Source organism: Sorex fumeus, unplaced genomic scaffold (genome assembly GCF_029834395.1).
Source record: "Sorex fumeus unplaced genomic scaffold, SorFum_2.1 ptg000098l, whole genome shotgun sequence".
Lineage (NCBI taxonomy): Eukaryota > Metazoa > Chordata > Mammalia > Eulipotyphla > Soricidae > Sorex > Sorex fumeus.
The window spans coordinates 14,852,970-14,865,882 of record NW_026606155.1 but is presented as its reverse complement, the minus strand read 5'-3'; the positions used below and the strand labels follow the sequence as shown (position 1 = coordinate 14,865,882).

General features: G+C 41.3%; 1 protein-coding gene across 1 annotated transcript in view; it reads right to left on the bottom strand.

Annotated features, from left to right (window-relative positions):
* Positions 1–11,623: 11,623 nt before the first annotated feature.
* The window catches only part of STON2 (stonin 2), a 189,596-nt gene continuing 188,306 nt past the window's right edge, over positions 11,624–12,913 (bottom strand). The window contains exon 7 of the mRNA XM_056134453.1: positions 11,624–12,689. Coding sequence (XP_055990428.1) covers positions 12,609–12,689 — 81 coding nt within the window. The 3' untranslated portion in view covers positions 11,624–12,608. The remainder of the gene's footprint in view (positions 12,690–12,913) is intronic.

The following is a 12,913-nucleotide window of genomic DNA, read 5'->3' as shown; positions in this document are numbered from 1 at the left end:
TTTTTTGCCTCCCATTCAGTCTTGTCACCTTGTGCTATCTATCTTTCTGTTTGCATTGAACTCTTTTTCATTATAAGTCATTCCCTAATTACAAGTTTATTAAGAATGAAAGGATACATTTGATATTGCTCAGAGAATCAGCACTGAAAATTCTTGCAGCATTCCTAGCAGCAGTAACCTCTGAGTTGCAAGTGGCAAAAAAGGAAGTGTAGGAAAAAGACTTTGCAGATTGCAGCAGCTCAGAGGTGGAAGTTAGGATCAACTTCAGGGGAATCTAGGGAAGTTTTCAGTAAAATACAGAGTGAATTTCCTTCATATTCAATTTTAGATTCTTGAGTTATGCTTACTGACTTCATATTGTTTTGGGTGCATCTTTTGCTGCAGGTTGAGAAAGCCGATTCTTTTAATCAATTATTGCTAATGTGAGGATCAGTTTCATAAGTATCAAACATTTTAAGGCAGTAGCCCACAAATGTTCAGTGAAGTGAGATGAGACATGAGGAAAGGATTCATTTGAAAGATATCAACATGAGCAGAAATAACTGGAACTTAGTCTATGAGAGAGGATCCTTTTCTGCCATCACCACCAGATTAACATTGGCTCTAAGCACTTGATGCCAGTTGGGATGAAATGAAGCAGAACCTCAACACTGCTTTGCATAACAGAATGGAGACTCTAAATTAGAGTTAAGTTCCGCTCACTGAGTCTGTGAGGTGTATAAAGAATGCTGTCAAGGGGCAGAAGAGATAGCAGAAAGACCAAGGCACTTGCCTTTCATGTAGCTGACCCAGTTTAATCCCTGGTACCCCATAAAGTCCCCTGATCCCCTCCAGGAATGGTCCCTGAGTAAGGGATCATTGCCAGGAGTAAGCCCTGAGCCAAAAGACAAAAAAAAAAAAAAAAAAAGGATGCTGTCAAGTCTGGGTAGTCAATCCCAGTGGTAAAATGGACTATTTGTGTGACTCAAGTAATGACTTTCCCATCTGGACCATAACGTAGGTCACACTGCTCCAGTGGCTGAGATTTGGCGTGCAGATGACTCTTGTCAGCATCCTCAATGAAGACATGGTAACACGGGGTTATCAGGGTAATTTTCATTAGATTTAGACCTTCGTCTGTTTGATGGAAAATTTGATTATATATTGATTTTGTAACTTAATCCTCACTTAAGGGGGCCCATGTTTTCCACTTTCCCTGAGCCATCCAAGAGACAGAGTTTGAGGATGTGAGGGTTGGCTCCATTTACTCAAGAGAGCTAATGAAAGATATTTAATGAGTTCCTCTGGAGTATGTAAACAGTAGATTTAGAGGCAGTAGAGTCTGATACTGTTTTAAATTCTTTATCATATATTTTTCCTCCTCACCCCCCCCTTTTTTTTTGCTGCGAAATCCTCACCCCATCTTACCCAGCAGCCTTGCATGTTAGTGCCTGGAGAATAGAGTGTGTGTGTGTGTGGGGGGGGGGAGTGCATTCATTAATGAGAGACTGCTTCAAAGGTGCTCAAGAGGCTTCACTGGAGTGTAAACACTTCATAATGATAGTTATTAGTATGTTCTGGGACTCTGGAAAGCTGCACAACAGAAGAGGATCAGAAAGGAGATAGCAGGAGGTGATCAAGGAGGATCAGGGAGGAGTTTGGAAAGTGGGCTGATGTTGAAATATAGCTCCAAATATTTTAGGTTTAACACTGTTTTTTTTTTTTAATTTATTTATTTATTGAATCACTGTGGGAAAAGTTACAGAGCTTTCAGGTTTAGGTCTCAGTCATGTAAATATCAAACACATTTCCCTTTACCAATACTTATTTTTTTACCGCGAACCCCAATAGAACCCCACCTCCCACCCCTCCCAATTCCTGTGAGGCAGATGAGTTCTAGTTAACACTCTATCTACTTTTACTAGATTCATTGTTTCGATAAAAGATGCACCATTATTATTTAGAGTTTACGACCCCCCCCCCCCCCCCCCCCCCGCCAAATCAGACATGCTGAAAAAGCATTGTGAAATGATTTGCTTTCTACAGCTGGGTATCGTGGCCGCGCGGTTTTGAATTTCTGCCATTTTACTTATTAACCCTGGAAGTATTTCTATTAAAAGTTAGATAATTAAGAGATTGGTTTCTGTGCTCTGGAGTCGTGGCCTTCCAGAGAGGAGAGGGCAACACCCTTTCCCCTCCGCGCAGGCAAGATGGCGCGGTTTAACACAAAGTCCATTCGCTTTTCTGCTCCAAGCTGCTGGTTTTCTGCATTGAATCCTTGTGCTTCTGGGGCCGTGGCCATGCCAGAGAGCCGCTCGTGGGGGGCAACTGGTGACCTCGGTAGGGCGTGAAGGATGGATCAGAACGCCCCCCTTCCCATGAGGTTTTGCCGCCCCAGACCCCCGGCTCAAACCTGCTGTCCACAAGGCTCCCATGCGGCCGCCATCTTTCTTTCCAGAGAGGAGAGGGCGAGGTTTAACACTGTTGCTGTTGCAGAAACAACTCTTCAAATCGTAATCCAGACACTTCATTTCTTCAACATGTGACTAAATGACTCTGATCACCCCTGGACAGTGCAGGATTATTGGACACTTTGCAACAAGTACTGCTCTGGGTTCAGGGGTGGACTGAAGTCCAACAAATGAGACTTTTGTGTTTGTAATTGTTACTCTATTTCAAATTTTTGTGTTTTTGTAAACAGAAAAGGGGGAGATGTAGGGTGACATTGCTTTGTCCTTCTTCCACAAGAAGCTTAGGTTTATCTGGTTACACCCAACACAGTGCTTCTGAGGCACTTCCATTCCATTGTGTTTATCTGTAAACAGTCTTCCCTATGCTCTCCTCCCCACCCAGTTAATCAGCTTCCCCCTCTAATCAGACTCTGTTAATTTGTAAGGTCAGATTCCCAGAAATCTATGATTTTATATATATGAGTGAAGTATTGCCTTTCTCCTCTCCTTATGCCTTATGAACAGTTTACTTTAAAGCAATATCCTTTTTGTATAGATACAGGAAGACCGTTAACATTATGCTTTGTAACTTAGGATTTGATTTGCTTTGAATATTATTCACTCCCAGGCATCTGCTTTCTCGACTTAAGCCTCAGTTGCCCTTAGTTCCTAACACCCCAAAAGCAGGGTCCCGACGAGGGACTGAATGGACCCAGGGCAAGCGGTGAGCTACCCTGACATCGAAATGGGCCAGGCCAAAGTGCCATGATTCTTAACTATAAGTTAAGAGTTTGATCATAGACAAATGCTGTCATGATCCAAAGGTAACGACCAGACTAGGATCCTGCTAGGGGTGGAAAAGACTATCTGGCCTGAGCACTGTAGTCTGAGATCGAGATGGCCCTAGGAGAACAATTCTATAAGTTTAAGATATTTCTTACTGTATCCATACAAAATGATTTATATTATATATTCTTATATGCTTGTCGGACAAGGAGAGGAGAGACACACCCATAGGATCCCGCTCTGAGGGTGGGTCCTCCAGCTGAGAAAGGATCTGTCCTAGGAGCGGCTTTCCCTGAGGCCAAGATTTCTATCCCTATTGATTGTGACCACACCTATATGTAATTGTTCCCCCAATTCCTCATGGAGAGAGATATAATGAGACTGTAGAAGGGGGAAAGGGAGCAGAGGCAGAGAAGGGAGACTGGTGTAGATGGAGAGAGGATCAGAATAAACTGCGACTAATACCAACCAGCCTGACCCTTGTTTCCTTCCTCCACCTGACCATCGCCATTAACCTCCCCAGGGTGGAAGAAGGGTGAGACTACCAAACGAGGGCAGCAGGAGAGATAGAGCCACCGCTGCTGTGTGCAGTGCCCCCTTTGTGTGAGTTTATACATCTGGAGAGAGGATTGCAATAAACTGCGACTAAGACCAACCCGTCTGGCCTTCGTTCCTTCCTTTGCCTGCCCATCGCCATCGACCTTTCCGGGGTGGGGGAAGAAGGGTGAGACTACCGAATGTGGGCGGCGGGAGAGATAGAGTCACCACCGCTGTGTGCTGCACCCCTTTTTTGAGTTTACACAGGCTGACAAATGAAATGAAATGGAAGATATTTAAATTCTCATCTTTACTTCCTCTTAGGCGCTCTCAATTCCAGAGTGATGTTAGGGAGTATTGTTGGTAGTAGTTATGGATACTAAAGGAAAGGCGTATCTTAATGAGGTCAAACCTGGACAGTCAGGTCTCAACACTTGTTCAAGAGGACTCTGGGCAGAAGTACACTGGAGAGTAGTGGGAAGGAGTGGAATGTTCCTCAGAATTCCCAACTTAATATCTGCAACTTAATATCTTATGCTTTTATTTGGCTAGTAAACCTTTTGTGTACCTGCTATCAGTTACTAATATTAGTTGGTTTATGTTGATTAGCTTGCAAAATTGTGCATGTTCTGTTCAAGGCATTCCTTCCACAGATTTCTTGGCAGAAGGCCGGCCTTGAAGATGAGGTAAGTTTTCTCCATATAAATATTTGTATTGTGTAGTAAGATGCCCTTTCTGCTGTTTGTTTGGTTTTGTCCCCCAAACCCACAAACCTGTTTCTTTCTGACCTTGCTTCCTCCAGGAAACCTTGTTTAATCTTTCTCCAAATCCAAAATGCTCAACACAGGCTTCTCTCCTCTGTCTAACCTAACACTAAGCTTTTATTACTTCTGATCCCCAAACTTCCTTCTTTCCATTGAGCTAAATAATTCTTATTCCCACCTAAGAATCTTAGCACAGCGGGTAGGGCGTTCGCCTTACACGCGGCCAACATGGCCGACCCGAGTTCGATTCCTCTGCCCCTCTCGGAGAGCCCGGCAAGCTACCGAGAGTATTCGATATGCCAGACACAGTAACAGTAACAAGAATCTTAAAGGCATCTTTCCTGTGAAAACTTACCAAATAATTTAGTCTATCTGGAATTGGGAATGGGCTCGTGGATCAACCTTGGTGGTACTCTGGGGACCCTAGATGAGGTCAGGGATCAAACCATGGTCAGACACAGCAAGGGCAAGTACTTACACACTGTTTAAGTCTTATTTTGTTCCCCCATCTGAGTTTATATTTACAAACTCATTTGAATTTGTCAACTGATCTCACAATTATTTAAGTGCTGACAGTAGCACTGTCCTCCTGTTGTTCATCAATTTGCTCAAGCGGGCACCAGTAAGGTCTCACAACAAATTGTGAGACTTGTTGTTACTGTTTTTGGAATATCGAACACAACATGGGTAGCTTGCCAGGCTTTGGCGTGCAGGCAAGATACTCTTGGTAGCTTGCCAGGCTCTCCGAGAGGGACAGAGGAATCGAACCCAGGTCAGCCGGGGTGGCTGCGCTCAAGGCAAATGTCCTACTGCTTTGCTATCGCTCCAGCCCAGTTCTGATAGTATTCCAGGAATATAATACAAATATATTTGATGATGTGCTCTTTTCTCATTTATTACATGTGTATGTACTCACTGCCAAGAAACCCTTAAGGACTGCACCATTTTAATTTTCTTATAGAATTGGATACATAATAGGGCTGCAATAAATATGTTTCAAATTCACTAAACTATACGCAGGAGAAAATGTAACAAGGATAAAAAGGTCACTTATTGTCAGCTTATGATTATGAACTGTATTAAGGGGCAGTGAGCCTTCTTAATAAAACCATTTAAAAATAAGTTTAACCTCATTAAATCTTGTCTAGTGACAAATCTGTTTAAAATGTTTTATTATTAATAGCTCATTACGGTAGCTCAAAAAAAGAGGATTAAAGACAACAGCAGAACGTTTATATAAAACCTTAGCTCTAAAGAGTCAGCCAGTGTGTAGACTTTATTACATAGGCACATATCATTTTAGAAAAAGTAAACTGGTTTTACATAAAATTAATCACAATTTTACAAGAAATTACATCAAATGAAGATGGATTATGAAGAAATATACATGCCTTGGATCAGCTGAACTGTTCACTGGATCTTGGGTCCATTCCTTCCTGACACAGAAATTAACTATTAACATTGTAAAAATAGATGCTGGGAGTGGATCTTCCTTATCACTCCCTGGTCAAAGCACGGGTTGTTTATATTAGTGAATGTGGTAAAGTTTTCTTCAGTTATGTTGGCAGGTGGAGACAAAGATTAAATGAATGCTGTTTAGAATCAGAGGATTTTATACATCAACCCCAGACTATAAAACCTGTAAATCCTTTGGTCTTGAAGACTGGTGTCAGGATGTGGCTGTGTATCAGTTTTCTCAGAAGGGCTCCCACTGGGTACCATGTGAGGTTGCTGATCCTGAAGGAAAAACAGGATGTGGAGGAAAAACAGTGGTATTTAAGGCTTCAGTCACAGTGTGGCGAGATAATGTCCATAACCAAGTTGGAGGATTTGATCTGAGGCAGAGCATGGGACTGAAGGGAGAGAGAGGATGCTGAAATTTCTCTTCTGTTCAGTTGAAAATGATCCATTACATTTCACCAACTCTAAGTACAACCAGAAATAAGCTGAAATCACAGTAACTCACATCATAAAAGAGATGCTTAGCTTGCACAACTTTTACATATCTAAGGGTTTTTCTTTTTTTTCTTTCTTTCTTTTTTTTTACAACTATAGTGTTGTAATCAGTAGATGGACAATGAGGAGAGAAAGGAGAGACCCTTCCCTTCACTTTGTCAAAATTACAAATAGCGCCAGATTATTGTTGCTTTTTTCACCCCTGATTTCTTCAGTGCTCTGTATGAACGGGCACATCAGTAAATCACAGGCCACTCTCATGCAGTCTCAGTGTCTTGGAGGATTAACCTACTTCTGCTTTAAGTGGACTTCAAATCCCAGCAGCCATTTGGAGATTTGCCCACAACTGTAATACTGGGAGATTCCATCAGGACATCTAGAGCCGTTTCCCCCTGCTCTTCACCTTTCTTCTGATCCTTGTTTCTAGAGCCTTTGTTTGGAAGGCAACTATGAAATAGGATGGCAGGGTTTTCTATTTCTGAAGATGCTGAAGCCGTGAAAAGGAAAAAGATGAGTCAGCTGACTTTAACACTTAAAATTTCCTGATTAAGACTATCTGAAGAGTCCTGATGAAGTATCACTGATGATCATACACTTGTACAAATAAAACTGGATTGGGAGTTTGGCTGCAGCGCTGTATCAGTCATCTTTTTACACTTTATCTTTTCATGCTGAAATTGGTATTTGATTCCGTTCTGTTTCGTTTTGGGGACACAGTGGTGTTCAGTGCTTACTTTTGGCTTTGTGCTCAGGTATCATTCATGGCAGGGCTTGGGGGACCAAATGCGCTGCCAGGGATTGAGCTCAGGTGGGCTGAGTGCAAGATAATTACACTAACCACTGTACTATCTTCCTGGCCCTGATTCTATTCTTTTACAGCTTTTTATATCATTATTTTTGCCTCTCTTCAGGCTCTACCAAACACATTGCTATGGACAGTTTCTGCCTGTACAAGCCTATAATAACAAGTTCAGAGATATTTTTTCAGAAAAAGTTTATTTGGTTTTTAGTTTTGGAGATACACTCTGTAGTGCTCAAGAGCCACTCCTGGGTCTGTACTTAGGGGTCACTCCCAATGTTGTTGAGGCGTCCATGCAGGGCCAATGATCAGAACTGGGCTTCCAGTAAGCATACACTCAGCCTGTTAAGCTACCTTTCCAGCCCTTTTCCAATTCTTAAAACAAAACTTCAAACTGGACTTTTAATTATACTTGCTAAGGCACACTGGAAGAAATGCAAAAATTCCAGACTTTTGTTTTAGTTAATACATGGCAAAATATTAATACAAATATTGTCTTACACTTATGGCTGCCTTATACATCCCCTTCACATTTTCATTCCTTGAAATACACAAATATGGGTTGCCACATCCAAAGCAGGTTTCATTTACAATTAGTATAATTAATAAATGATGAGGAAATGTAGGGAACAGACATCTAGACATTGGCAATGTTTAGAAACACCATTAGAATGCAGTGAGAGGCATGACTCACTTTATTTAAAACGCTGTCATGGTTTGGATGGGATTTGGTAGTGAAGTGTCAGTGATGATTCATTCACAAGATGGCATTTTACTTTTATACATTGGAAATTTCTCTCAGTTCTGTTTTGAATTTACTAAACTTCAATCTTCACGTGATCTCAACTTGAAATATACAGCAATTAAGTTCTTTTTTTGCTTTTTGCACCACACCCAGCAGAGCTCTGGCTTACTCCTGACTCTGTACTCAGGCATCACTGCTGGTAGGCCTAAGGGGACCATGATACTAGATATGAGCCAGGCTAGTGGCGTGCAAGGCAAGCACTTTATCGACTGTACTATCTCTCCAGCCTGCAGCAATTACCGTATCATTTGTAGAAAATGTGAAAATTACCATTCCAACTGGAGAAAGTTCTAAAAGTAAGCTGATGGCCACACTTTCGAGTCAAATCAATTTAATTTCCGAAGGCAAAATTGATGATTTTCATGTAAGTAAACTGGTAAGTGAGGGATATATACTCATAGAGTCTCAAGGTCAGTGTTTAAGGAATAACAGACTGAATTCCTAATAGTTTCCTTTCCTCTCATTGATAGACATTTGCTGTATTAATAAGGATTTAAGGTATCTGAAACCTATCATATCCCAAGCTTTCTGCTAGATATTAGAAAAGAAGAATAAGGTATATTCCCTAACTTCAAGAATCACATCCCTTGGAAATGTGAAATTTGAAAGCAAATAAACTAGCTTCACCCACTGGGTTTGAACAGAAATATTTCCTATTTGAAATAAATAATATTTTAAACAAAAAGTGTTCTCAGGATAGTAGCACAGTAATACAGAAATCAGAGAAGAGGGGGGAGAACCAATTAGAAAAATAAAACTGTCTAGATAATGTTTAATGTGTCAAATTAAAATTTTTGTAAGGAATAATTACAAGTCTGCTTATTAGAGTAGCACAGGGCTTTAACAGTCATCCCTTGAATATAAATCTCTGAATTCTCTGGTTTGGCATCATAGTGAGTATATTTATTATTCTCTATCACCATATAAAGTCACAAAGCCACAAAGCAAGATGTTAGCTCCAAGTGTTATGTGACATACCATTGATCTTCTAATAATACTGTATGTTGGTAAAAAAGAATTCACTTTCAATATTTTCACATTATTGGTAATATAAATGCAGATTATTTGTGATTACACACACAAATTCAGGAACAGGGTGGAGAGCTTAGAACTTGCACATCCAAAGGTTAATTTGCCAACTGTGTTTTCATTGTAGACTATTGGTAAAATGTAGGTCTAAAACATATAGTATCGCATATCCCAAATCCCAAGTTCTACTCATAGCTGATTTTTAAACATAGTACAGGGAAGGAAAATTTGAAGAAAGAGTGAAGGTGGAAAGCTCTTTTTAAATTAAGACTTTTCAGAGCTGGAGTGATAGTACAGTGGGCAAGGTCCTTGCTTTGCAGGATTGATTCTGGTACCCCTAATGGTACCCTGAGCCCACCAGGAGTGATTCCAGAGTGAAGAGCCAGGAGTAAACCCTGAATACCACTAGGTGTGACATGCCCCCTCCACCCCAATAATTTTCTTGTTAAACATAGACAGTCTGGTCATGGAAAGGGTTTTTCGAGTCCTTGGTTAAAAACAAGTTGAGGTTTTTAAAAGCACAAAGACAGGGAGAATTAACCAAAGGGGAGAAGGGAAGCCCAAGAAGCAATGGATGTGAAATTAGACTGGGGGTTAGATCTTGAGAGGGGGATCTCCTGGGGTGAGTAAGGAAGGTGCTGGAATGGCCTTCACCATGCCAACTCTTCAACCCTTCTTGATGTTTCCATGAAGAGTCTTAGGTGCCCTTTGGACACCAGAGAAATATACTCCATACCTTGGAATCCTTCTTGACAAAGACATCTAAGGAGTTAAACTCTGAAAGAGTGTGAAAAACCATTTGCCAAAAAGAGTACAGTTAGAGTTCAAGAGTCATGACCATTGAGACTAAAGGTAAAGGTAAAGGTAAAGGCCCTCCCGTTGATCATCGATTTGCTCGAGTGAGCCCAGTAATGTCTCCATTGGAGACTTTGTTGTTACTGTGTTTGGCATATCGAATATGTCACGGGGAGCTTGCCAGGCTCTGCCGTGCGGGCGAGATACTCTCGGTAGCTTGCCAGGCTCTCCGAGAGGGGCGGAGGAATCGAACTCGGGTCGGCCATGTTGGCTGCGTGCAAGGCAAATGCCCTACCGCTGTGCTATGGCTCCAGCCCTGACTACTGAGACTACACCTGTTTATAGCAGGGCGACGGTAGTCACCTAGCCCAAGTGTATTGTTAACGTTCATTTTTTTTCACAGCATCTGGACTAGATTGGTATTTTAACAATTGGGTATTTGTAGCAACAGACAAATTTACTACTGAGCCCATTTCCTTCTCGAACAACTCTTATTAGAAAATTACTTCCTATATTGAAGCAAACATCTGTCACCTATAAAGTTCTCCATTATTTCTATTTTAACCCTTTGAAGCTACCTGGTATAATCTAATTCCTCTTCATTTTTCTAGCTCAGGAGAGATGTCAAGGTAACTATTACATCATTCTTTCTCTCTTTTTGCACTCCTTTTCCACCTTTACTTCTGTACTTTGGGGGAGAATTAGTCCTTTGTTCCTTATATAATTATACGCTTTGCATCCCTGGTCACCTGGACACAATCAGTTTATTAATAAGTCTCATAAAATATGATACCCAGGATTGAATGGAACCTTCTATCCAGATGTGGACTGAATAATGCAGCATGCAGGGCTCCCTGGGAGTTAATTATCAACACAGCTTGAATGCATTAGCTCTATGAATAGCCACAATATATTCCTGACTCAAAACTGAAGTTGCATTTCCCTAAGAAAACATTTCTATAGAAACTGTTATGAAATCAGGATTTTGCATCACCTTGCCCAACAACACACACTTACATAAACATACCATCCACATATGTACATGTAACTATACCACTCAAGTAAAAGGGAGGGTTGCATGCTAAGGTTTTTCATAAATCCCTATTAAATTTCATCCTTTAAGTTGTAGTCACATGTTCAGGTACTTCAAAAATTGTAATGATCTCTATATCCTTGTGTTATGTCATTAGAATTCATTGAATGCTCATTGAAAAAGTTCTGCCAGTCAAGAGATTGGATAGACTCTTTGTGTCTCCTACAAAGCTGAGAAGCATGCTCCCTGACCCCTTACTCTTTTCCTTTGTGGGAGAAATGTAAAGGCAAAAGCTACTTTTAAATTGTGAAGCAGGTGGTGCCTTTGGGATGGGCAATGGATGTAGTTCCTTATATTGTAAGAAATCACCAATCTACAAAGAAAGGCCCAGAATGTGAGCAAGAACAGATGATGGGAAAGAAAGTGACTCAGGCCATTCAGATGTCCCTAACGTTAAGAAAACATGGATGTTCCCAATTTTTACCCTTGACTCTCTTTCACATCAATTATACGGTTGTGACTATCAAATTCTAAATTTCTGAGCATGGGGGAGGAAACTCATTTCTGTTCACTTTTGTTTCATTGCGGGGAGGTGGAGGGGTAGTCATTACAGCTAATTCCTGGCTCTGCACTCAGGAATGACTTCTGGTAGTGCTTGGGGGAACATATTGGGAGGGATTGAACCTGGGTAGGATGTATGCAAAGGCAAGCACTGTAGCTGCTATATCTTTCCAGCCAGATTCCAGTTTTGAAACAGCTTTTAAGTGATGTTCTCAGGTTATATTTCCTATAAAGTCCCGCTCTATTGTCCTTGAGGAACAAGAGGAGCCCCAGAAAAGTCTTTGACAAGGCCTGAAGTAAAATACACATCCTCATTTGATTCAGGTATCAGAAATGGCCTGTATTTTTCAGCATAAATTTTGGCATTCACGGAGTTCACAACTATCTCCTGAACATAAACAATCTTACAATGAACAACCCTTTTCCCAGAATAAAGAAAACCAAGCTCAATTTTGCTTTCCTTGAAAGCAAAATTTCAACCTTTAAATTCGTGGCACGAATCACAGAATTTGAAAGTTTCCTACTATGCCTTTTTTTCCCCATTTGGCCTGGAATTGAAAGAGAACTTAGAGAGAGAAAAAACCTTTCAACTGAAACAAGCTAGAACCATAAGGAACAGTCTTGGAAGCCTTTGTTGCATAGGGTTTACTTTAATAAAGAATGGAGACCCTAACTAAAGGCTGAACAAACCCAAAGGGGACATTGGCTTTGTACTTTTCTGAATCTATTCTATGGGGAGTGGCCGCGAATGGAGTCTTAGTTAATTAACTTAGGACAATAATTTCCAGAGGCTGATGTAAGTGGCAGATGACCTGGATGGAAATATGGCAACACTGACACAAAGAAGTTCTTCGTCCTGAGTCTTAACAGTCCCATCAAAGCATACCCAAGTGCTATGAGAAGAGCAGAGCCAGAAGAGGCTTAATTATCCAATAAGCTTCTGAAGTCGGTTGAACCGGGGGAGTCAGGCGTGATCAGAACCTCTCTCAAGCAACCATCTCAGGAGTTCCCGCTAAAAGGCAGCGCGATCACAGGTTGGGGGCCAGCCTTGAATCGTGTTCAGGAAGTCACCCTGTTAGAATTCTTGCTTTCCATCCGCTGCAGCAGAGCTCTGTCACTGGACCCCACACTCCTGGGGGTTTCCCACCTCTTCTTCCAAGTCTGGCTTCAAGCTCTTCTTCTGCTCAATTTCCACCTGCAAAGAATACAACTATCAGGAAGAAGAGAAAAACAGCCCAATCAAGGAATACAACAGATGATACTTCTCTGGGTTCTTTGACAAGCTTTGTAACATCACTCACATTAGCTGTATGGTGCACAGTCGGACTACTGGCCCCGTGTGAATGATTCTCTCTTAGGAGATTAGTAGGTCCTGTCCACTTGGAAAAATTCTCATTCTTTGCCTGGAACAGCAACTCA